Source organism: Heterocephalus glaber, unplaced genomic scaffold, assembly GCF_053883595.1.
Source record: "Heterocephalus glaber isolate CG9 unplaced genomic scaffold, H.glaber_assembly_v1.0 deba00001461, whole genome shotgun sequence".
NCBI classification, from domain to species: Eukaryota; Metazoa; Chordata; class Mammalia; order Rodentia; family Bathyergidae; genus Heterocephalus; species Heterocephalus glaber.
Window position 1 is genome coordinate 32442228 of NW_028258308.1, and position 22910 is coordinate 32465137.

The 22910-nt window shown below is 34.2% G+C and overlaps 1 protein-coding gene across 3 annotated transcripts in view; it reads right to left on the reverse strand.

Annotated features, from left to right (window-relative positions):
* Positions 1-2606: 2606 nt before the first annotated feature.
* Positions 2607-22910, reverse strand: part of Tex15 (testis expressed 15, meiosis and synapsis associated) — a 100438-nt gene continuing 80134 nt past the window's right edge. For all 3 annotated transcript variants that reach the window (XM_021236856.2, XM_021236851.2, XM_021236852.2), the window contains 4 exons: positions 15448-22652; positions 10253-10311; positions 7685-8892; positions 2607-5621 (listed from right to left, as the gene is read on the reverse strand). In XM_021236856.2, the coding sequence (XP_021092515.2) occupies positions 5584-5621; positions 7685-8892; positions 10253-10311; positions 15448-22652 (8510 nt within the window). In that variant the 3' untranslated portion in view covers positions 2607-5583. The remainder of the gene's footprint in view (positions 5622-7684; positions 8893-10252; positions 10312-15447; positions 22653-22910) is intronic.

Genomic DNA, 22910 nt, shown 5'->3' on the forward strand with positions numbered 1-22910 from the left:
TCACAACCCCAGGAAGCCCAGCAGAATGAATCTATTGGGCGTAACAAATTAAACACTCGGGGAGATTCCAACAAAAAGTCATGACAAGGCTTTTAAAACTTTTAACTTCATCTCCCTAATGAGTGTATAATTCAATCTTGTTATTGTACTGATTAGTATTTTTCTGATTCTAGTGTTGCACACCTTTCCTTGTGCTGTACTGGCTATTTATCATCTTGTGTCTACTTTTTAATTGGGTTGTCTATTTATGAGCTGTAAGAGTTCTTTATGTATTCTGGTCATAGGTTATATGCATTGTAAATATGGTCTGTTTAAGGACTACTTTTCATTTTAACGATGTCATTTAAAGTTCTAAATTTTGATGGAATCTCATTTATCAGTTTTTTTCTTTTATACATCATGTTTTTTGTATCCTAGGACGTTCTTGCCTACCCTAATTTCATGAACATTTTCCCTTATAATTTCTTCTTAAAGTTTTATAGTTTGTCTTTCATATTTAGGTTCATAGATCCTTTCAAGTTATTTTTATGCATGGAAATAAAGGTTTGAGGTTTTTTTTTTTTGTACCGGGGATTGAACTCGGGTCCTTGCGGTTGTGCAGCAGGCGGCGAAACCACTGAGCTAAATCCCCGGCCCTGAGGTTAATTTTTTATATACGGATACCAGGTGTTCTAGTGCCATTTGCTGAAAACACTGTCTTTCCCTCGGATCTTGAATTGAGTTTTTTCTATAAAATGTTAATGTTAAATAATCTTTCAAAACTCAGTGGACCATATATGTGTGGTTCTATTTCTAGATTCTGTTTTATTCCAATGATCTATATGTTTTTCCTTACACCAACACTGCCTTGATTACTGTAGCTTTAGAAGAAGTCTTAAAATTAGGTACTAAATGTCTTCCAACATTTTTTTTTTTTTTTTTACTTTTCTAGGTCCTTTGTACTCCTACATAACTTTTAAATTTCAATATCCAATTCTTCATTTATAGCAAGTATACACAGACCTGAATTTTTATATATACCTTGTGTTTTCTAATCCTGCTAAATTCAAATACAAGTTCTAGGAGCTCCTAAAGATTTCTTAGTATTTTCTCTGTAGATGCTCATTTCATCTACATATAAAGATTTTGCTTGCCAATCCTATCCTAATTGTGTCATTTTATTGCCAGACTATTTTGGTTTAGGCCTATGTTTCAAAGTTTAATAGACAGATGAAGAGTAGACATAACTGCCCTTGTTTCTCACCTTAGGGAGAAAGCATTGTATCTTCTCCATTCATATAAGGTGTTTTTGCTGGAAGTATGGAGTGCATGTCTTTAATCTGTTAAGAAGGTTCTGTTCTACTTCTAGTCTCCTGATAGCTTTTACCATGAACAGCTGTAGAATTCAGTCCAATACTTTTTCTCCAACTAGTGAGAGGATCATACGGCTTTTTCCTTTCCTCTGTTAAAATGATGACTTTTGGGGGTGGATCTTCCAATGCTGAACCAACACTGCCATCCCTATAATAAAAGCACTTTCTACATACTACCAGATCTGACTTCTAATAGTTTGTTTTGTTACACAAATTTCTGTCTATGTTCATACTTTTTTCTTCTATTATCTTTATCCAGTTTTAGGATTAGCAAAATGTTGATTTCCTAAAATGAGGGGAGAAGTGTTCCTTTTTTTTTTTCTGTTTTGAATGTTTGATATAATTTATCAGTTAAAATGTATACGACCCTGTTGTTATATAGGTAGGTTTTCAAGGTAGGAATATACTTTCTTTAATAGGTGCTATTCAAATTTTATATTTCCTCCAGAGTTAGTTTCATTAATTTGTCTTCCAAGGTACTTCTTAGAAGTTGTCAAATTTATTTCAAAACAGATTTTTGTAATATGCTTTCTATATCCTTTTAAATTCTGTAAAATCTGTGGTAATGTGTCCTAGATCTTGATAATGTAATTTAAAAAATGTATAATTAATACTGTGTAATAGGAAGTAAAGGTCTAAAGGTGCAGGGGAAGTGGGAGGGGTAGGGGAAAGGAAAGAAGGGAAAATAAAAAATACCGAAACAAAGTCTTTGCAAATAGGGAAGGGTGGAGGGGGTGAAGGGAGGGCAGGGGAAGGGGAAAAAAATAAGAACCAAGATACTCATGTAATGGTACAAGATCCCAATGATGTATGTGACTGTATTTTATACCTAAAATGTACCAATAAACTTAATGGGGGAAAAAAATAAAACTGTTCTGCAAAATATGGGTTAAAATTGAAAATGTTCTATTACATAATTGACATTTAAATATTTCATCTATACTCCTAGAAGTGTGTCAATTTACCAAAATACTATTTTCGAGAGGAATTTTCTTATTAGGAAAATGGGGCAAAGTCTTACATTGGCTAGAGGATTTTCCTGAACCTGTCAGTCTATGTGTCATCTAATCATTCTCTACTCCATTAGACATTCCTAGTTTAATGACCCGAGCTACGGTAACATGATTGATTAGGTCTTTACATGAACTGGTTGCTAAATGAGGAATTATATATAGTGTGTACAATACTCAGAAGAAATGGTCAAAGGAAACTCCAACTTGATAACTTTTTTATTTGCATAACTTACATGTGGTACTGTAATATATAACATAAAACTACAATACTGTACAGTAAAGCAGCAAAAAATAAGAACAAGGTGTACTGTACAAAAAAGACACTGAGGCTCTAAACAAGATATTCAGAAGTGTACTTAAAAAAAAAAGAGATGGGCGACAAGTCCAAGTGGTGAAGCATAAATCTGAACAGTCTTTATAAACAGGTAGGTTGTTAAATGAGGAATATCTGTAATTTGTTCTTAGTTTCTTCTTCAGTGTATCACTTTTCCTGATGTGAGATTATTTATTTATATGTCTATTGCTCTCTTGCTTGACTGGAATGAGAACTACCTAAGGTCTTTGGCTTGTCATATAAAACTCCAGGCAGTAATGACATTTTTAAGAATGAGGGGACACCTATAATTGCAGCTCTTTGAGAGGCTGAGGCAGGAGGATTGAAAATCTGTCACACTTGAACAACTTAACAAGAGACCCTGTCTCAAAATAAAAAATAAAAAGGGTGCGGATGTAGCTCAGTGGTAGATTGCCCTTGGATTTGATCCCCAGAACTACCACAAAAGAAAAAAAAAATGTGAGAGGAAAGGAGGAAGCAGGATAAAGCAAAGGCAGATAGAGTGTGGAAGGAGTACTCTGGAACTTTATTTCCTTACCTGATGAAAGCAATTCTTTGTGGCTTGTTTTACATATAATGACTGTGTGAACCAAGGACTATTCATATTTTTCTCGTTTTCCTTCCTTCGGCCCTGGAGATTAAACACAGGTGCACTCTCCCACTGAGCTATGTACATCTGCAGCACTTTTTACTTTTTGAGACAGGGCCTAAGTTGCCTAGGCTGGCCTTAAACTTGCAATCCTCCTGCCTCAGCCTCCAGAGTAGCTGGGATTTTACAGGTATATACCACTTCAGCTAGTCTTTTTCTCATTTTTCAAGAACACAAGGAGAAAAAAACCATCTGAAATTAGAAGCAACACAGTTTATTTAGATAATTCAAGTTTCAAAACACTTCTAAACAAGCAGGGTTTTTTTTCTCTTATAATGTTTATTCAATTTTGTTTTATTATTTATTGTTAAAATCAAAGTACATACTTGAAGGTAAAAGAGGAAAATATTCCAGTTTTTTAAATTTTGTCAAAATGCAGAATTTTTAAATTATTTAGTTTTTTGGAAGAAATTAAGTAACGTCATAGAGATAATAGCAATAGAATCTGAAAGTTGTTAAAGAGTACTTAACTAGAATATTCAACTTTTGGTTTAATAGAATATTATTTCTTTTGTAGTACTGAAGATAGAAGCCAGGACTGCATGAATGGCCAAGGGCTCTACCACTGAGCTGTGTCCCCAGCCTTAGAAAGATTGTTAATAAACTTTGTGACATCTTCCTACAACCAAACAAGTGAAACGGCTGAGACAAAGTAAGTTCTTTTATTTTTCTTTTTTTTTTTTGTGGTACCGGGGATTGAACTGAGGACCTTGCGCTTTTGAGGCAGGCGGGGTGCCACTGCGCTAAATCCCCAGCCCAGTAATTTCTTGATTAACAGTTAATATTGACTGCTTTCATACCTGGTTCATGAGTTCTGATTTAAAACTTTGAAAAAATGTTATTTTACTTTTGCTTTAATTCTGTCATCTTTTTAAATTCTTTATCTTTCAGTTATAGTTCTGTGTTTGAATTTCTCCTTTTAAACATCCGTATTGTTCAAGAATCCTGAATTCCACTCCATTTGGTTAATCTGACCAAAGAGGCTTAGACTTATCCTGGGAGTTCTGTCTTTCTGAATTGAAAAACAAGTTACTCTACCTTAAACATAGCAAAATTGTACTCTGGAGGTGTGTGCCAGCTAATATATAAAGTTTCCTAATAAAACTTTGAGAAAACATTGAAGCTTGGCTAGCTATTTCTTTAGATTTAGTCAAAGCAAATCTCTTGTCACATTTTAAGCCTAACTAGCAGTTGAAAAAGATTCCTTCAGTTCTGGGGGATTTTTGTGACTGGTATCTTAAAAGAAAATAAGGGATGGGTAAGAAAAGTAATGTATGAAGAGAGACATTACTCAAGGCCATAGTTACACACTTATATGTTGTTATCTTATGTACAATTTTTTACTTTTGCAAAATGTTGAAAAAACCTCACTGTAACCAGAATATTAAAATGGTATTTATGCAGTGTTATTTAAATTACTACAACACAGCTAAACTAGCTGTGTAAGTATAAACATTATTTCCTAAAAATTATTAAAAGAACAATTTAAATTATAAAACACACACACAACAGAAACATCATAGAAAGGATGCTTGTAGAAAGTCATTGAAAATGCTTTAATTCCTACATAATTAAAACTGTTTCCCAGTAAAAAACTTAAAAAATCCTTCAAGGAAACTGAAAACATCTGAACCAATTTTTTCTATTTAAAAATATTTTATGAGTAAAAATCATAAAAAATTAAAGGAGCTCACCATAAGATAGCATTGTAAAATATACCAATAAAGTGTAAAGAGTTATGAAATTATTGGTTTAATGACCAGTTCAAGAAAGAAGATTCTTTTGCAGCTCAATAAAATGGCATTAAGATCATAAACTATGCATTAAAAAAACCCCAGAAACAAAAACCTAATCTGAAAGATTTTACTACTACTGCTTGACCTTAATCTTTTTTTTTTTTTTTTTGGTACTGGGGATCAAACTTGGGTCCTTGTGCTTGTGAGGCAGGTGACAGAACCACTGAGGTAAATCCCCGGCCCAGCTTGACCTTAATCTTATTAAAAGCTCAATTAACTCTCTTTGGAATTACCTGGAAACAATTTTGGTATTTCGGATGTTAGAAATTAATTTCCTATTACTTTAAGTGATGCATTATTGCACTTACACATTTTATAAAGGGTTATATGATTTATATACCAAATTTCCATACATATAAATGATGAACATTAAAATAAGATATAGATACAAATATTTGGAAAAAACTGTTAAATCTTCTTTTCAGTAGAAAGATTACTTTCAATGTCTTGGCTGAAAAGGTTCTTGTTGCCATGGAGCTGGAAGAAAAACCCATAGAGATTTTAGAAAAGTTAATGATGTAGGCTAATGATACATAATAGTAAAGCAGAAACTGAGACTACATTAGAACCAAAGAGATTAGAGTTGAAATTGCACACCTGGCCTTTAGTATCCACAGGATCCTGGGAAACTTATTTAAGACTCTCTGAAGAGTAGTTTCTTCATTAGTAAAAGAGCACTATTCCCCCAAGTTCGGGCCCCGGTACCAAAAAAAAAAAAAAAAAAAGAAGCACTATCCCTATATCTCCCTCAGGTATTCTGTGATAATTAAATGTTAATAAAGAACATAATGTCCTTGGCACACAGGGCTCAATTTAAGCACCTTTCTTTAGTTCCATTTTCTAGTGTTGAATATTAGCATATTGAACAAACCAGTGATATATATGGTTCAGAGAGATTTTTCACATCTTTTTAAGAATGCAGTTAATGCAAGTGTGAGAGGTGATCTCTATGGATCATCTGCACTTCTGAAAACTAGAAAATGTGCTTAAAACATTGTTAACTGCCTCCTAATTTTTTTAGATGGAGTTTTGGAAAAATAACTTTTTTCTTCTATTTTCATTTGATCAATATAGCCAAAGAGGTAATAACATTGAAAGTCACAGCTAGACTTGATTCCACAGTGATTTTTTAAAAAAAATCACAGATAGCTTAACTACTTAAAACACAAGAAAGCTCAAACAACGAAAGCTTTTATGAAATAATTAAAATAAAGATCTCCAATTTGAGAAATTAAAGTGTACTATACTACTTTTCAGGTGAAAAATTTCTGCATTTTGTGGGGCAGGGAGGTAAGGTGTTACACCACCACTCAATTTTATTATGTGAGAGAAGCATGCACAAAGTACCACAGTGACTGTCAAATGAGAGACAGTAAGAAAGTCAATGACATTTGAATACAGGGGTGGAAGTAGTGGGAAACAAGGCTGGACATGCAGGATGTGAACAGTTCTGCTTTTCAAGCTGAAGTATCTCAATTCTAACTAGGTGACAAGATTTCTTAATCAGAAACAGAATTATGGGAGGCTGGGAATGCAGCTCAGTGATTCAGTGCTTGCCTAGCATGCAAGAAGCCATGGGTTCAATCTCTAGCATCCCCTCTCCCCTGGCAACAGTCTGCTTCTACTTGAATTCACACAAATGGTGCCTAAATAATTTTTTGTACTGTACTTATTCGTAACAGTTGACAGGGTTTGAAACAACTGTTTAAAAGGAATTCTCTTGCATTTCTCTAAGGTATTAACAGATGCTACCTTTATTTAAAGTACATGTTATCTGATGGGAGGATACTTGGGTGTAATTACTGTTCTTGCAGAATTAATAATTATTTTAGAATTCTGCTTTAAGTCTAATAAATTCACATTTCAATTTAATTAAAAACTTCTAATCATATTTAATAGTTAGATGCTTAAAGAAAAAATTTCAAGTTTCAGAGGCAAAATACAAAGTTTTTCTACCAACACATTTCAATTAACAACATTCACTTACACTAAAGCACTGTATATTAATATACTGAAAGAAAAAGATTGCTTTATATGAAGCTTCCTTTTGCACCATGATTTTTTACTCAAAAATTTCCTTCAGTTATCAAGATAATTTATATTTCAGAGTATAAAATCTTGAAAATGCAGAAATTTACACATCTCTGATTTTATCACCTGGGTGTGGTCAAGTTAAAATGTTGGCGTTTAAGTTTATATGACATAGTTTAAAAAATTGTAATGTCATTAAGAACTTTTATGAATAATTTAATGGTTGTATCACTGTATGGAAGTAACTATAATTTATTTAACTACTCCCTAGGATTGAGTTTTCTTTCAGGATATATTTGTGACATGACCAGTTCTTTTTCTCTAATCTCTGACAACCAGATTTGCAACAAATAAAATAATTCAACTCTGATATATGAACAATTCTATAAATGGAAAAATGGCTGATATATATGTATATATGTATGTATATATATAACTTATTGTGAATTCCACTTACATAAGTGTACAAAAAATGAAAAGACTCAAATGTTAAAACTTATACAACTCACCATAAATCCAAGGAGCTTCTGGAAGCACACCTGGAGCAGGAGGATAAGGGTAAACAGCCTGTGGTAATGGCTGATGAGAAGCATACTGTGAAACAATTGGTTGCTGAAAATGATAAGAAATAGGCATTTGAGATTGAAAATACCCATTCACTGGCACAAAGGCATTTGCTTGTGGCTGATCAGCAAAGTAACTCAAATATCCAGAGTACAGAAGATTTGAATGTGTGTTTTGGACAGTACTTGTAAGTGTAGTCAATATTCCAGAAGGAGGTGACTGTCCTTCATATGATGTTATCCTTTGGTATGTGTGGGTAGTGGCATTGCCATTGCTGCTGCTGTAATGATAAATGCACCAAGAATAGTATGGAGTTTGCAGTGAATGGTCAGAAGAATTATATACTGGGGTGCAGGCAGACTGTGGAAGTTCATTCCAGTATGTGGCAGCTTTCTGAGTTAGGACTTTTGAATTCTCTTCATCCTGTTGTTGAGAAAAGGAATACTCTGCTGTTTGATTCACATCAGGGGTTAAGTTTCCAGATGCTCCAAAAGGTATAGGACTGGGACTCAATGTATCAGGATATCTGCTGTGGGTATGTATGGGTTCTGGAAAACTGGCACCTGTGGACTTATTAATAGATGAATCTAATAGTTCATTATCTTGATGTTCTAAGACTATTCCATTTATTTCTAGGTTGGTATGTATATCCCTCACAGAAAGGGAAATAGGCTCTGAGAACAGTGATGAAGAATTAGGCACCAGAGAGTCATTAGTTGCTGGTTTTAGGTTTGAAAGATGAGTTTTCTGTGCAGGATCTGGGAGATTCTTAAGAAGTTTCTGTGAAGGTATTTCTTGGTCTTTTGACAAAGTGCCATTTATGCTTTTTAGGTCACAAGTTGCAAAAGAAGCACAATCTTTTTTATAACTTTTTGTTTCAGGAGCACCAAAATTCACATTTCTTTTCTTTATATTATTTAAGTTTTCCTGTTGTCCAATGTGGTGTTCTGAGGTATTGGATGAACTATTAGTTAAATCTATTTTGCTTTCTGACTCTGATGTGCAAGTGCCTTGTAGGTTCTTTAAAGGTGAAAGTGAGGCACTTAGTGACCTCTGCATTTCATCCCTTTTTGGAGATACATAGTTTCGTTTCAGATTGTCAGATGAACTTGATCCTATTTTGTTTTCACCCTTGGGATGAAATCCTGTAGTCCTATTAACAACATATAAACAACTTTAACTATATAGTCAGAATTTCTTTTTTGGTGATGGGGATTGAACTCAGGGCCTCATGCATGTTATGTAAGAACTCAACCACTGAACTATGTCAATCAAATTTTAACAGATCAATCAACATTTTAACAGAAATTTGTATTTCAAATTTTTATTCAGAGTTTTTAAAGAAGAATTCTCAAGTTTGACATTTGCTCATTTTATTAGAATATACAAGAAACTGCTCCCTTGGTTTGAATTTAGATACTTTTCCTGCTGAAAATGATATACTCTGCATTTTGTATTCCTAATATTGTAAAATTAATAATTTTGGCTATGAATATTTCCTGATAAAGACTTTTAAAAGTAGAAAACTGGACTCGGGATGTAGTTCAGTGGCAGAGCACTTGCCTAGGATGTATGAGGCCTTGGGTTTGATCCCTAGCATCCCCCACCCCCCACACACAGCAGAAAGTAAGAAACTATCACTTTATCAATTGCTTGGTATAGTTTCTAATTTATATATCTATCTCCAACCCACTGATGATTTTCATTAATTGTAAATATCCCCCTCCCCCCGAGATTGTAATTATCACCTTTAATCCAAAATTAAATATCCTTGGCATTTTAACCTAAATTTAGACAATATTAAAGCAAGCTGAAAGAAACTGAGCTCCTGTCAGATCAGCAGTGGCATCAGATTCTAATAGGAGCACAAAGCCTACAGTGAATTTACACATGCAAGGTTACACACTTCTTATGAGAATTTTAAGCCTGATGATCTGAGGTGGAGCTGAGGCAGCAATGCCAGAGTGGGAGAGTGACTGCAAATACAAATTAACATTAGCAGATGTTTGACTGCAGAGATCATAATAAATCAATTGCTTACAGATTCATATTAAATCCCTACTAATGAGTAACAAGTGGCAAGCTGCATCTGGTGGCAGGCTTTATAGTGGCAAGAGAGTTAATATACTTCAATTATACAGCTCTATCTAGTGGCAGGAAAACAAATTTGGGGATCCCACAGATTTTGCGTTGAATTGTATAATTATTTTATTATAATATACCATAATTGTATATTATTATAATAAAGTGCACAATAAGTATAATGCACTTGAATCATCCTGAAACCATCCTGGCTCCTCAGTCGGCTGAAAAATTATCTTCCATAAAACCAGTTCCTGGTGCCAGGAGGGTTGGAGACTACTGACTTACAAAATAAAGCCTGACTATGTTGAGGCTAACTGAAAACACTGCATAATAAGAAATACAGAATACAACAGAGTAATACATATAATCGCTTTTTTCTTCTAATTTTGTTTAGTTTTTCTTCAGACAGGGTTAACTGCAGCTCTTACCTTAGACACCTGAACACTGCCTTCTCTCTGTTGATTTTTGAGATATAGTTCATGTTAAGCTATGTTTAAAAGATACAAATAAAATTTCCATTAGAGATGACAAAATAAAAAAATATACATTAATCTCATTTCAAAAAACTGACTCTGGTGGACTTTCCATATTTCATATATTTGAAGTTTTTAAAAAAATGTGCAACATTGTTCTGATTTTAAAATTAATTCTGCGAGTTCATTCATGACTATTTCATCTTTACCATTCGATCACTGAGCCACATCAATTCTTTAAGTAATGTCTACCAAATACACGTTGAGCATACCTAATCCAAAATGATCCTACATCTAAAACTTTTTGAGTGCTAACTTGACGCCAGAATGGAAAATTCTATACCAGAATTGTTCTATGTTCTACACCATCTTGTTCTATGCACAAGATTATTTAAAATACTGTAAAAAAACTATATGAAACATAAATTAATTTTTTGTTTAGACTTGGTCCCATCCCCAAGATAACTTGCTATGCAAATATTTGAAAAATCTAAAAAAAATACAAAATCTAAAATACTTCAGGTCCTAAAGCATTTTAGATAAAGGATACTCAACCTGTATGAATGTTTACTTAGTCTATAAATCAGCACCCTTTGGTAAACTACAGCTGCTTAATACTTCTCACTATATTCAGGATTTTTTCACCTTTTAAATCACTAAAGAAGCACATTTCACATGACATTACACTTTGGTATGTACAGAATGAAATTTAAACTCCTTAGGCCTATACTTAAGACACATTATATGTAATGTGAAACTACCACTGCCTCTTTTTGTGTGTGTGTGTGTGTGAGAGATTAAATACGGGACCTTGCATATACTAAACAAACTACTGAGCTACAAAACCTAGTCCATGAAACAACCTACTTCATCCTATCTAGCTTCTGCCAACTAAGTTAAATTTTAAACTCATATCTCAAGTGACAGCAATAAGTGATATGTCTTAACTTTCTTCATTTGTACTTTTACCTGGTAACATATCTTCCTGTTGAGAATAGTTTTGGTCCGTGTTCTCCTACAAAGTACATTAATAAATCTAACAATCTAAGCCTTTGTTTTGTAGTGCTCAGGCATGCTAGGCAAATGCTCTGCCACTAAGCTATAGGCCCAGGCCTTTTAATCTCGAGCCAAGCTCTTGATATGCTGCCCAGGCTAGTTTCAAATTTGTGATCCTCGTTCTCAGCCTCTCAGATAGCTGGGATTACAGGCATGTGCCACCGTGCCCTGCTCTCACACCAGTTTTTTTTTTTTTTCACCAACATAATAAAATTATTTATTTATTGAAAGTCAGTTAGTGGGCTGGGGATTTAGCTCAGTGGTTTTGCCACCTGCTGCGCAAGCGCAAGGACCCAAGTTTGATCCCTGGTACCGGAAAAAAAAAAAAATAGAAAGTCAGTTAGGCCTTTTTTTTTTGAAGCAAAACATTTACTGGTATATTTTAGATATACATAACAACATTCATCATAGGGAATTTGTATCTGTACATGACGTGTCTTGCTTCCTTTTATCCCATCCCCCTCCCCTCCCTTTGACCCCTCTTTCTCTCCTTATATTAACAAAAGCTTTGTTTCCATTTTTTCCTTCTATTCTCTCTTTTTTGGTCCCTTCTTCTCCCCCCTGCCCTTGTTCCCCTTCTCATTTGAACATTTTCTTCTCATTTCCCAGTATCTATTACATATTTTGGTCCTTATTTCCATTTTTGGTTTCTCACACCAGAGAAACAATGTTGTATTTAAACACATGTGTCTGATTTATCTCACTAAGAGTATGGTCTCAAGGTGCATCCATTTAGCTAGAAATGTCTCAAGCTTATCCTTCTTTATGGCAGAGTACTCCATTTTATAAAAAAAAAACACATCTTCTTTATCCATTTGTCAGCTGATGGGCATTTGGGCTGTTTCCAAGATTCGGCTATTACAACCTGTGCTGTTATAAAACCACTTTTCTAGTATCATCTTCACTTCACTCTTGATGTGGAATACATATTTTCTGCTTTTGTTTTGTCCTGGTTATTAACCATTCTGCTACAAACATAGTACAATAGGTGATTCACAAAAATCAATGGTGCTCCTGTACACCAATAATTAAACCACAGAGAAAGAAATTAGGAAAACAATACTGATCACAATAGCACCAAGAAAAATTAAATATTTAGAATTAACCTAACAAAGGAAGTAAAAGATCTCTACAATGAAAACTACAGTACTCTGAAAAAAGAGATCAAAGAGGACATCAGCAAATGGAAAGATGTCCCCTGTTCCTGGATAGGCAGAACCAATATAGTCAAAATGGTCCTACTTCCAAAACTGATAGGTAGATTTAATATAATCCCAGTCAAAATACCAACAGCACTATCACAGAACTAGAGAAAACAACCTTAAAATTGATAATGGAACCAGAAGAGAACCAGAATAGCAAAAGCAATCCGGGGCAACAAGAGGAAAGCAGAAGGCATCACAATCCTAGATTTCAAGTTATATTGGTATTTCAAGTTATTGGTATTGGTATTGGTATTTCAAGTTATACGGTATTGGCACAAAAAAGACATGAGCAACAACAGAATAGAATAGAAGACTTAGAACGAGGATCCAGGCACATTCAGCCATTTGATTTTTGACAAAGGGACCAAAAACATATGCTCGTGAAAAGATAACCTCTTTAGCAAATGATATTAGGAAAACCGCCTGTCCACATGCAGAAGATTGAACCTAAACCCATATATCTCACCATGTATTAACCTAAAATCAAATTGATCAAAGATCTAAATATTAAAGCAGAAACACTTAACCTGCTGGAAGATAAAACAGGTAAAACCTTGGCAGGCAAGGACTTTCTGAACAGAACCCAAATTGTACAACAAATAACATAAAGAATCAACAAAAAGGATTACATCAAATTAAAAAAACTTATGCACAGCAAAGGAAAGAACTAACAGAGTGGATGAACAATCTACAAAACAGGGAAAACTTTGCCATGTACACCTTGGTCAGAGGACTAATATCCAGAATAAAGAACTAAAAAAAGTTAGACCCCTCCAAAGTAAAAGAATAAAAGAATGGGCAACTAAAATGAACAGACACTTCTCAGGTAGTAGTACAAATGGCCAACAGATGAGAAGTGTTCAACACCTCTGGGCATTACAGAAATGAAAATTAAAACAACGATGAGATTCTATCTTACTCTAGAAAGAATGTCTATCACCAAGAAATCAAACAATAACAAATACTGGTGAGGCTTCAGGGGAAATAGGAACCCTTCTACATTGTTGATGGGAATGTAAAATTATGGAAATCAGTATGGAGATTCCTCAAAAAACTGAAACTACCAATTCCATTCAATCCAGCTATTGTCCTTCAAGGTACCTTCCCCAAAGCAATAAAGACATCATATTACAGTGATAAATGCATATCCATGGTCACAGCAGCACAATTCATAATAGCTAAAACTTAGAAGTGGCATATATGTCCATCAACAAGTACATGGTAAAGAAAATGTGATATTTATACATACTGTAATACTACCTTGCCATGGAAAAGGATAAAGGTTGAGTCATTTGTAGGAAAATGGATGTACCTTGAGACCATAAGGTTAACTGAAAGAAATCAGATACAGAAGCTTATCATATCTTAAATATTATATCTTAAATAAGAAGCCCAAAGTATAAAGAGCAAAATAAAAAATAGTAGGAAACAGGGTGATAGATATTTTGTAAATGGAAAGGAGATTAAGAGATGGAGGGAGGAGGAAGAACAGAAGGGAAGTAAAAAGAACTGGGATGTAATATGCACATACACCAACTTCTACAATAAATGTGATCATTATGCACTGTAAAGATGTAGTAATACAAACAAAAATTTTTAAGAACAAAACTTTTTAAAAAGACGGTGACTAAGTTCCTATTCTCTGGATTAAGTCACAAATACGTACAATTGGAATGAGCAAAGATTCTTTCATTTTGCATATAGGTTTCTGTTTCTTTACTTCTGAACTAAGAATTTCTCAAAAGTTGTCAGGGAAGCCTCTGAGTAGAGCAGGGACAATTGTTAGTATGGGCTCTGGAGTTAAGTCTGGTTTTAGATGCAGGTTCTCCCATTTAGTATGTGACCTTAGAAAGTTTTTAAATTTTCCTATGCCTCAGTTTTCTTCCATTTATTTACTTATTGGTACTGGAAATCGAACTCAGGATCTTGTGCTTGCCAGGCAGGCCTGATGCCACTGAGCTACCTCCCTGGCCCAGTTTTCTTACTTTTAAATGAGAGGATAACGCATGTATCCTAAGGTTTTCATTAAGAATGGGTTTGTACATGCTACATAAAAACTTTAAAATGTTTTTATATAGGACTTTTTCTAACTTCTTGATAATTACTTAAAAATAACTGCTCAATTTCTCCATCTAGATCAGTGATAGGGAACCTATGGGACACGTGTCACAGCGGGATGTTTGTTATCACTGAAAGCTCTAAAAGGTTTGGCATCACTGATCTAGATGATAATAGTCAAGGAGGTTTCATTAGTTAGTTGTTAATATTCATTACACACTGGACACAGACACTATTCAACGAACACTTGTTCATTCATAATGAACTGTTCCCTAAGAAGTTGTGAAAGCCAGGTGTGCTGATGCACACCTGTAATCTCAGCACCCTGAAAGGCAGAGGTAGGAGGATCTTAAGTTAGGGCCCAGCCTGGGCAACTCTGTGAGACTCTGTCTCAAAATAAAAAATGGGGGGCCGGGGATTTAGCTCAGTGGTTCCTCTGCCTGCCTTGTAAGCGCAAGGTCCAGAGTTCAATCCCTGGTACCAGAAAAAATAGGGGGGGAGGTGTAGAGATGTAGCTAAGTGTGAAGGCCTGGATTCAATAACCAGCATTTGAAAGAAACAAAAACAAAAAGCTATTAAAGCTCACTCTTTCACAAACTTTTCTAAATAAAGTGGACATTTGCAAGGTGTCTCCCATATGTACAATAACATAATATTTCCCAGATGAGTTATTTAATCCAATAGCTAGCAAAGTAAGTTTGTTTTTCAAGGCAGTACTTAAACTATACTCAAGTTGTATGCAAGTAGCCTGAATACAACTCGGCAAACTTTGTCTAAGAGTAGACTTGTTCTCAAAAAGAATATAGTGGCTTCTTTTAAAAATATTCTTACCTTTCGCTTTTTGCAGCTAGAAATAGTATTTTTCTCTTTTTCCTGAGAGTCTTCACCCGTGTCCACAGCATTAGGCCTCCTTTTAGATGAATGTGAAATGTTTTTGATTAAGTTCACTGAAGTTGAGGGTACTTTTGCAGAAGTATTAGGTCTAATATTTTCCTCAGGTATTGTAAAATGAATATTCATCTTTTCTTTTCTCTTTAATTGGAAATTATTCCTTTTGTTATGTAGTATTTGGCATAGGATAAAAGAAGTGGTTAATTTAGCATTTTTAGCACATATAATTTTCATATGTTCAATTGTTTTCATGACTTTCATAATATGGGCTATTTTTCCTAAATCTTTCTGAGGAACAGACATTATATTTTTGAGTAGTGTAGAAAACCGACTGTAGTTTTGTTCTAGCTCTGTCACAGTGTTTCCATAATTTATGGATATTACATATGGGACAAAATCAATGTATGTGGAAATGGGATACTCAGATTTCTTTAGAAGCTTTTTTATTTCCGAAAGTTCTTTAAGTTCCCTTGAGAATAAATGAAGAGCATATGAGCAATTAACAGCTTCACTGTACTTGTAGATGACATCCAGATCTTTCTTACAATCAGAAATTCCAGTCTCTACTGCTTTCCAAAGGCAATCTCTCGGGTTATCTTCAAGAAATGAGAAACAAACCATTTTTTCTTGGCAGTGAACCAGCTCAGGAAGAAGTGACAAATCAAACCAAAGCATACCTCGAAATCTTTGGTTGTCTAATTTCTTTGCCATTGAATTTTTAAGAAAGTGAACTGTTTCTGAGAGCATGGAGATTTCAATATATGTTTCAGTTGCTTCAGGTTTTAAAATTACAGCCCCATGGTTATGATTTTTCAGCATGTCCAAAACATTTTCTTCTGTGATAAAAATATCATCTATGTTATCTTCTTGTAGCATCTGAAAGTATTTTTTTAAAGTTTCTAAGTGATCGGTACATACCAAAGTGAGATCCTGTAATTTTTTTAAGTCTGCAAATTCAGCCTGATCCAATATTTCACCAATACAGCAAATATCTGGTTGTAAAAACAAAGTACTTAACCTAAAGTTTTCTACTGTAGTTAAATTATCTGACTTCCTGGAAGTAATCACAGTGTCTTCCTTAAGCTCAATATTGGAAGCTGGTTCTTTGTTTAAATTTTCAGACAAGGTGTCATATATCTTCTGCAATTTAGATAAAGCACATTTATTCATTTTATGTATCACTTCTTTGTTCTTTTGTGAATATTTTTTGCAGATAGACTGTCTTTTCTCTTTCCAAACAAGGTTTTTTGCAGCATCAAAACAGATATGTTCTAGACCATAAAGAGAGACTTTAATACCTACTGCCTCATTGTTTTTAATAAAATTAACTTTTGATGAAATCACTTCTATAATAATCCATAGATGGTCTTGTTTTCCTGGATATGAATGAACAGTAGGAGTATCTCCATATATACTGATCAGCTTTAAAGTACTTTTTCTTAAGACTTCTAGGTCTCCTAAACTATCTCCAAAGTTAACTCCACAGGTAAATGGAACAGAAAGTGAAAAGTCAAAACAATCAGAACAATGCTTCATTATGGCTTCACATTCATTAATCTGTCGCCTGTATTTTAAGAAGGCGTAGTATGAATTATTTTCTCTTTTCGTTTCTGTAAACAATTCAATTAACTGATTATGGTAATTCTGCAACTCACAGAATGCATTATATTTTAACCTTCCTTGAAAAGCAGGATAGAAACTAGATTGCAGTTGATATCCATGTGGCCTGCCAAGTAGCTCACTGTACAATGTCTCATCATACCAAAGCAAGCTTCGGAATGTTGGTTCACCTTCTAAGAGCCTTTTTTTATTTTCAATGAATTGAATGGTTTCCATCACCATTTGAAGTTCTACCAAAGTGTCAATAGCACATGGCTTTAATTTGTATTTGCAATTCTTCCACAGATTTTGTTCTACCAACAGTTCTCTTGAAATCAGAATTTGTTCAAGTGAACATTCCTGCTTTCTTTCAAAAGCTTCAACAAATAAAGGGAGAATATTTTGACAAGTCTTAGTTTCTTTCTCTAGAATCTCCAATGATGATGCTTCATCTGCTCTCTGCAAAATCTGAGACAGCTCTGTTACAAGAGCTGTCTGAGTAACTGAGCAATGATTTTCTTTTAATTCATTCTCATATGATGTAGGTTTCTGAATAGTAACTTCAGAAGTTTCAGAATGAGCATGGAGAATAGGCCTATGATCAATTTCCAGAATGCCTGGTTTGGAAATATAGCCAGACTGACAGTCATTACTAACTTTTCTCTTTCCTTTCCTCTTTCTTTTGTTAAGCTGACTAGAAACTGTGTTATTCAAAGAGACTGCCTCTGGAGTAGTTTTAATGCTTAGGTGAGAATCTATCAAGTCACTTTGAACTGTTTTCATATTTAAGTGAGGGGATTTTTCTTTTAGGGTTTTATTCTTTTGATTTTTGTACTCTATCTTAACAATTGAGCCTTCAGTCATGCTTTTTTGGTAAAGTGAATCTTCTGCTTTTTCTGCTTGTTCATTTTTCCTAATTTTTCTGTTCCAAGTGTCTTTCTTTGCATCATTTTTTTTTGACAAATCCTTTATATTATCTTTTAAGAGCAGAGAACTATCCTTAAAAGATCGTTTCATTATATTTTCCCCATAACTTTTATTCTCTCTAGTTAGTGATGTTAGATCCAACTCTGAATGCTCAGTAACACTTGTTTCATTCCCTTCTATATGGAGACTACTTGAAGATTGTGTCTTTAGAAGCTTCTTCCCACCATGTATCTGCTGACAGTGTGACATAGTAGTGGGTGTTGCAGAAGAGTCTACAGCAAGAATCCTTTGTTTATTCAAACAAGATTTTGAAGATTCTCTCTCACTATCTGTCACTGGAGTGGTTGATAACTGAAGAATATTGTACTTTTTGCTTGATATTAAAGTTAGGCTGAATGGACCCATAAGGAATTTTCCTGTAATAATGCTTGCTTTGTAGCTCTCAGTAGAAGGTGTCCACCTTTCTATAGGAAAATTTACTTTCAGGTTACTTTGACAACCAGATATAATACAGTTATCTCTTTTGTAAGTATCAACATTTAAAAAGGATTTCATGTTTGAGTCTAAGATTGAAATAAATATGTCAGTTTTCACCTGTGTGTGGGGTATATATGTTGCATCATTTTTGTCTGTGCTGTAACTTACATTGTTTTCTTTTGTGCCACTTAAACATATTGACCTGCTTTTGCTTTTTATTTTATTAACTTTAGAATTTTTTTTTGCCACATCCTTATTATGCGCTGCATGGTCCGCAAGCTTTTCACATTTACTAATGTTTGATAATTTCATATCAATTTGATTTTCTTTTTCAGATTGTTTCTCATCTGAGTAAAGCAGATATTCAGTTTTTCCAGAAAAAGGCTTAAGTTTTGATGATCGTGAATCATGTATACTGTTATTATATTCTGGTTGACTTGTACTTTGGGATATAGAGAATAATGACAACTGTGATTCAGAGTGTTGATTACAAAATTCTCTAATGCAAACAGTGCTGTGACTTTTTGAGTCACTACTGGTCACACTTCTCTTGGAATGGCACATTGCAATCCTCTCTCCATTTGTTTTGTACGATTTGTGCTTTGACACACAGGCTGACTGATTAACATCAAATCCAAAAACTTTTTCCCCCCGTTTGTCATATTTTCTTTTTGATAACAAATGCTTGGAATATTTTCTTTCAGATACAGAACTGTAACCTTGAAGGTCACAGCTTTCCCAGAAATTATTGCATGTTATTTCATATGCTTTGGGTAATGGGCCCTTTCTTTTTTCTCCCACTTTAGCTATAAGCTGCAAAGATGTGTGAACTCTTCTATGAGCTTTCTTTAAGTGAAGAACAGCTCTGTTTAGTTTCCTGGAAAGACGTTTGCTTTTACATAAAGATGCTTCACTATTTAGAATATCAAGGACATCCCTAATGTGTCTTTCTGACTGTGAAAATGTTTTCATTCGTCCTTGGGATAATGAAGAAAAGCACTCAGATGAGTCATGACTGGTTAGTCTCTCCTCCTCACACATTTCACGTTGTCTTAAATCTTTATGTGATATATTCTGTTCCCTAAAAGATGCACGTATGTATTTCTTGCTAATTCTTGATTCCATTTTCTTTTTATTTCTAGTATCATTAAAGTCAGTTTTTGATTTTGTAAAGAAACATCTGTGGTCACCATTTATTGTTGTGATGTTAGAAGGTTCAACAGAAAAAGTGTCATTTTTCTTTCCAGACATATCATTCACATCTGTACTGTGACTCAAGTCAGAAGAATGGGAGATATCAGATTTACTCAAGAGTCCTGAATCCTGCATGGAATTATCAAACTGATTTGCACATGGATAACCTGAATTTTCACAAAATGATTTGGAATAGATTTTAAATCCTGGAGCTTCCCCCTCATTTATTCCTGGTGTGGAGGCTTCTGTTAAACATTTGTAAAAATTATCTTTCACTGAAAGGGTATCATCAGGGGGACTGAATGTTGGTGTAAATGTATTAGTAATTCTAACTTGTAGATCTGGAAATAGAATTGGATAGACTTCTTTTTTGTAAGTAGAAGGACAGAAACAAATAGTATTCTTAGAGCGCTGGTGATCTATATTCTCTCTTGTGGTGCTTCCCAAATTGTCCATCTTTCCATTATTGCTTCCAAATAGACCTTCCCAATCAATACGAGACTTCAGAGCCTCATAAGAGGCCTCAAATTCTTCATCAAGTACATTTCCATGGCTGTGTCTATTTTGTTGAAATAGAAAAGCATCATCATACTCTTCTAATTCTACTTCAATTTCAGTTCCCAATTCAAAATTTTGAAGTGAGTTCTCATTCATTGGCTGATGAAATGAATCTTGTAATTTATTTTTATCCAGATCAATTTCACAATCAGCAGTCTTGTGTTTTACTAACAATTCAAAATCTGGACTCTCAGAAGAACAAGTTTCTTTAAACTGGTATCTTTGGTGAGCTTCACGATTTGCACTTAATGCAGGCAAAGTAGTATTAGCTAACTCTATCATAGGATTTGAGACCACACCTACAGAAGAATCTGCAATTTCAGGAAATGTTGTCAAAGCCAAATGCTCTACACTTCTTCCAATGTTTGGTACATCTCTCTGTTTCTTGGCAGCAAGAATATCTTTATCCTCTAATAAGGAAGTTTCTGGTGACATACCTTTTTCTCCCCAAATCAAGTTGAATGTAGTAGCAATGTCTTCAGAAATGAGAATTTCTACTTTGTTGTCATTTTTGTTCTTCCTTCCATCTACTATATTGGAGAAAGTATTGTTTGTATGATACTCTTGTTTCTTGCGTCCATATATTTTCTCTATTTTGTTTTCTGGAAATGAAGTTCTATCATTCTCTTTATTTTTGTTTTCTTTATCATTATCTCCTTGCCCTTTGAAATGAGTATTTAGGTATTTATCATCATTCAATTGTGTATTACTGGACAGAATGTGAGTCTGATCTTTATCTTCAATATAAGGAGTTTCTTTGTGATTTCTTTGAATATCATCTGACACTGGCTCATTTTCATTTTTTCTCTGGACACATACATATTCTCTAGTTATGCTGCAATTTGAATTGTCAAGGGCTATTTCAATACCATGAAATGAAGTTTCTCTGGTCTGAGGAATGTCTTTTGCTTCCTGGAAAGGATCAGTTATAATGCTAATACATTTATTTGCTTTTTCCAAATTCATTTCCCTTAGCTTCTGAGTAAACACAAAACTTGTATGGGTGCTATCTTCATAATCCATAGAGTGCTGATGCTTCTGTGAAAGGCACTCTATATTTAGAGTAAGATTACTTTCTAATTTCAATGCTAGGTGATCCTGTTCACTCTTATCTTCTTTGGTAGAGGCAAGAGATTCTGGCATTTCTAACTCTTTAGTAATTAATACTTCATCACTATTTTCCCCCAAGGAATCAAGAGTCTCATCATCTTTGTATTCTTGGCATGAAGTGTAATTATTAATTGGAATAATTTTTGTTTCATCAGTGAAATTATCATCAGTTTCTTTTTGCAAAGTTTGCTTTTCTTCATATTGGTAACTGTCTTCTGGGTCAGTGAAATTTCTTATCTTGCCAATATTTTGAATGCATTCATCTATAGTTTCTTTCCTTTGGAGCGGGAAAACTGTAGACATCTGGTGACCAATCTGATATATAGTTTTAAAATTAGAAGAATGTAATTCCTTTGAGATATGACTATCAGAGTCTTTTGTATAAGTATTCACTGATTCATAAGTGCTCTGTGCCTTATTGTTTTGTTTAATTAAAAGTGGAATATCGCTTCTCTCTTGGGCTGTCTGGGCTTTTTCCTCAGTGTGTTTTTGGTTCTCAAGCTCTGAAACATTTAACAAAGAAACTGGGAAGGAAAAATGGCCTTGGTCCTTACTTTGTCTGACTCTGGTAATTTGGTTGGGCGGTATACAATGATAGTCCTTAGGGTCCATGTTGTGAGTCTGAGATGATGAGTCATCAAAAGAAAATCTGGAGCAAGGGGTATCCAAACAATCAGAAAGAGCAGCACAATCATGAGGGACAACTTCAGATGAGGAGGCAGAATTAGTTGGCACACATGAATTATCATCTAAATTTTTCTCAGATGGCAAAATCTCACTGAAGCCTACAGTATTATTCTGTTTCTCCATACTTTCTTCTCTTTTCATCAGTCTTGGGTCTTTGATGAATTTTGAAGTAATAACCGTACTTGAGTCAGTATTATTGTGAGGGGGAAAAGAAGCAGACATAAGATTTAAAATATCTTTAAGATATGTTGAAAACAAACAACCATTATTACCACTTTCTTTGTTATCACTGGGCATCAAAGGACCTGGATCATGTACATGTTCTTGAGAAATGCCTCTAGTTTCTGCTGAACTGTTCTCAGTTTTCCCACTAAATGTTTCAAGTATAGAAATGTTTCCATTTTGCACATTTTCATAAGAATTAGAAATATTTGCATTGCAGGAATTTATCTCTGAATTTTGTGTATTGCATGAACAGTTTTCTGGAGCAAATGGATCTACAGGTTTCCTGAAATGCTCAAAGATGACAGTAGCATCTTTTCCTTTTCCAATTCTTTTGGCCACTGTACAGTTATTCAGAGAGCATGTTCTTTCTGTAAAAATAATAAAAATGTAGACAAATCAATACAAGAAAATTTTTTCATGAGTGATTTTAATTAAAAGTTCATCTAGTAATGTAATGATTAAAATTTGTTCTCAGCAGAGAAAGCAGAGAGAGAGATAAGACAGTGAGTACCAAGCCAATAAAGTATAAATGATGCATCATAAGCTCTACCTTAGTCTAGGAACCTACTAACAAAAGTATGTGCCCAGGGATTTAGCTCAGTGGTTCTGCTGCCTGCCTCCCAAGT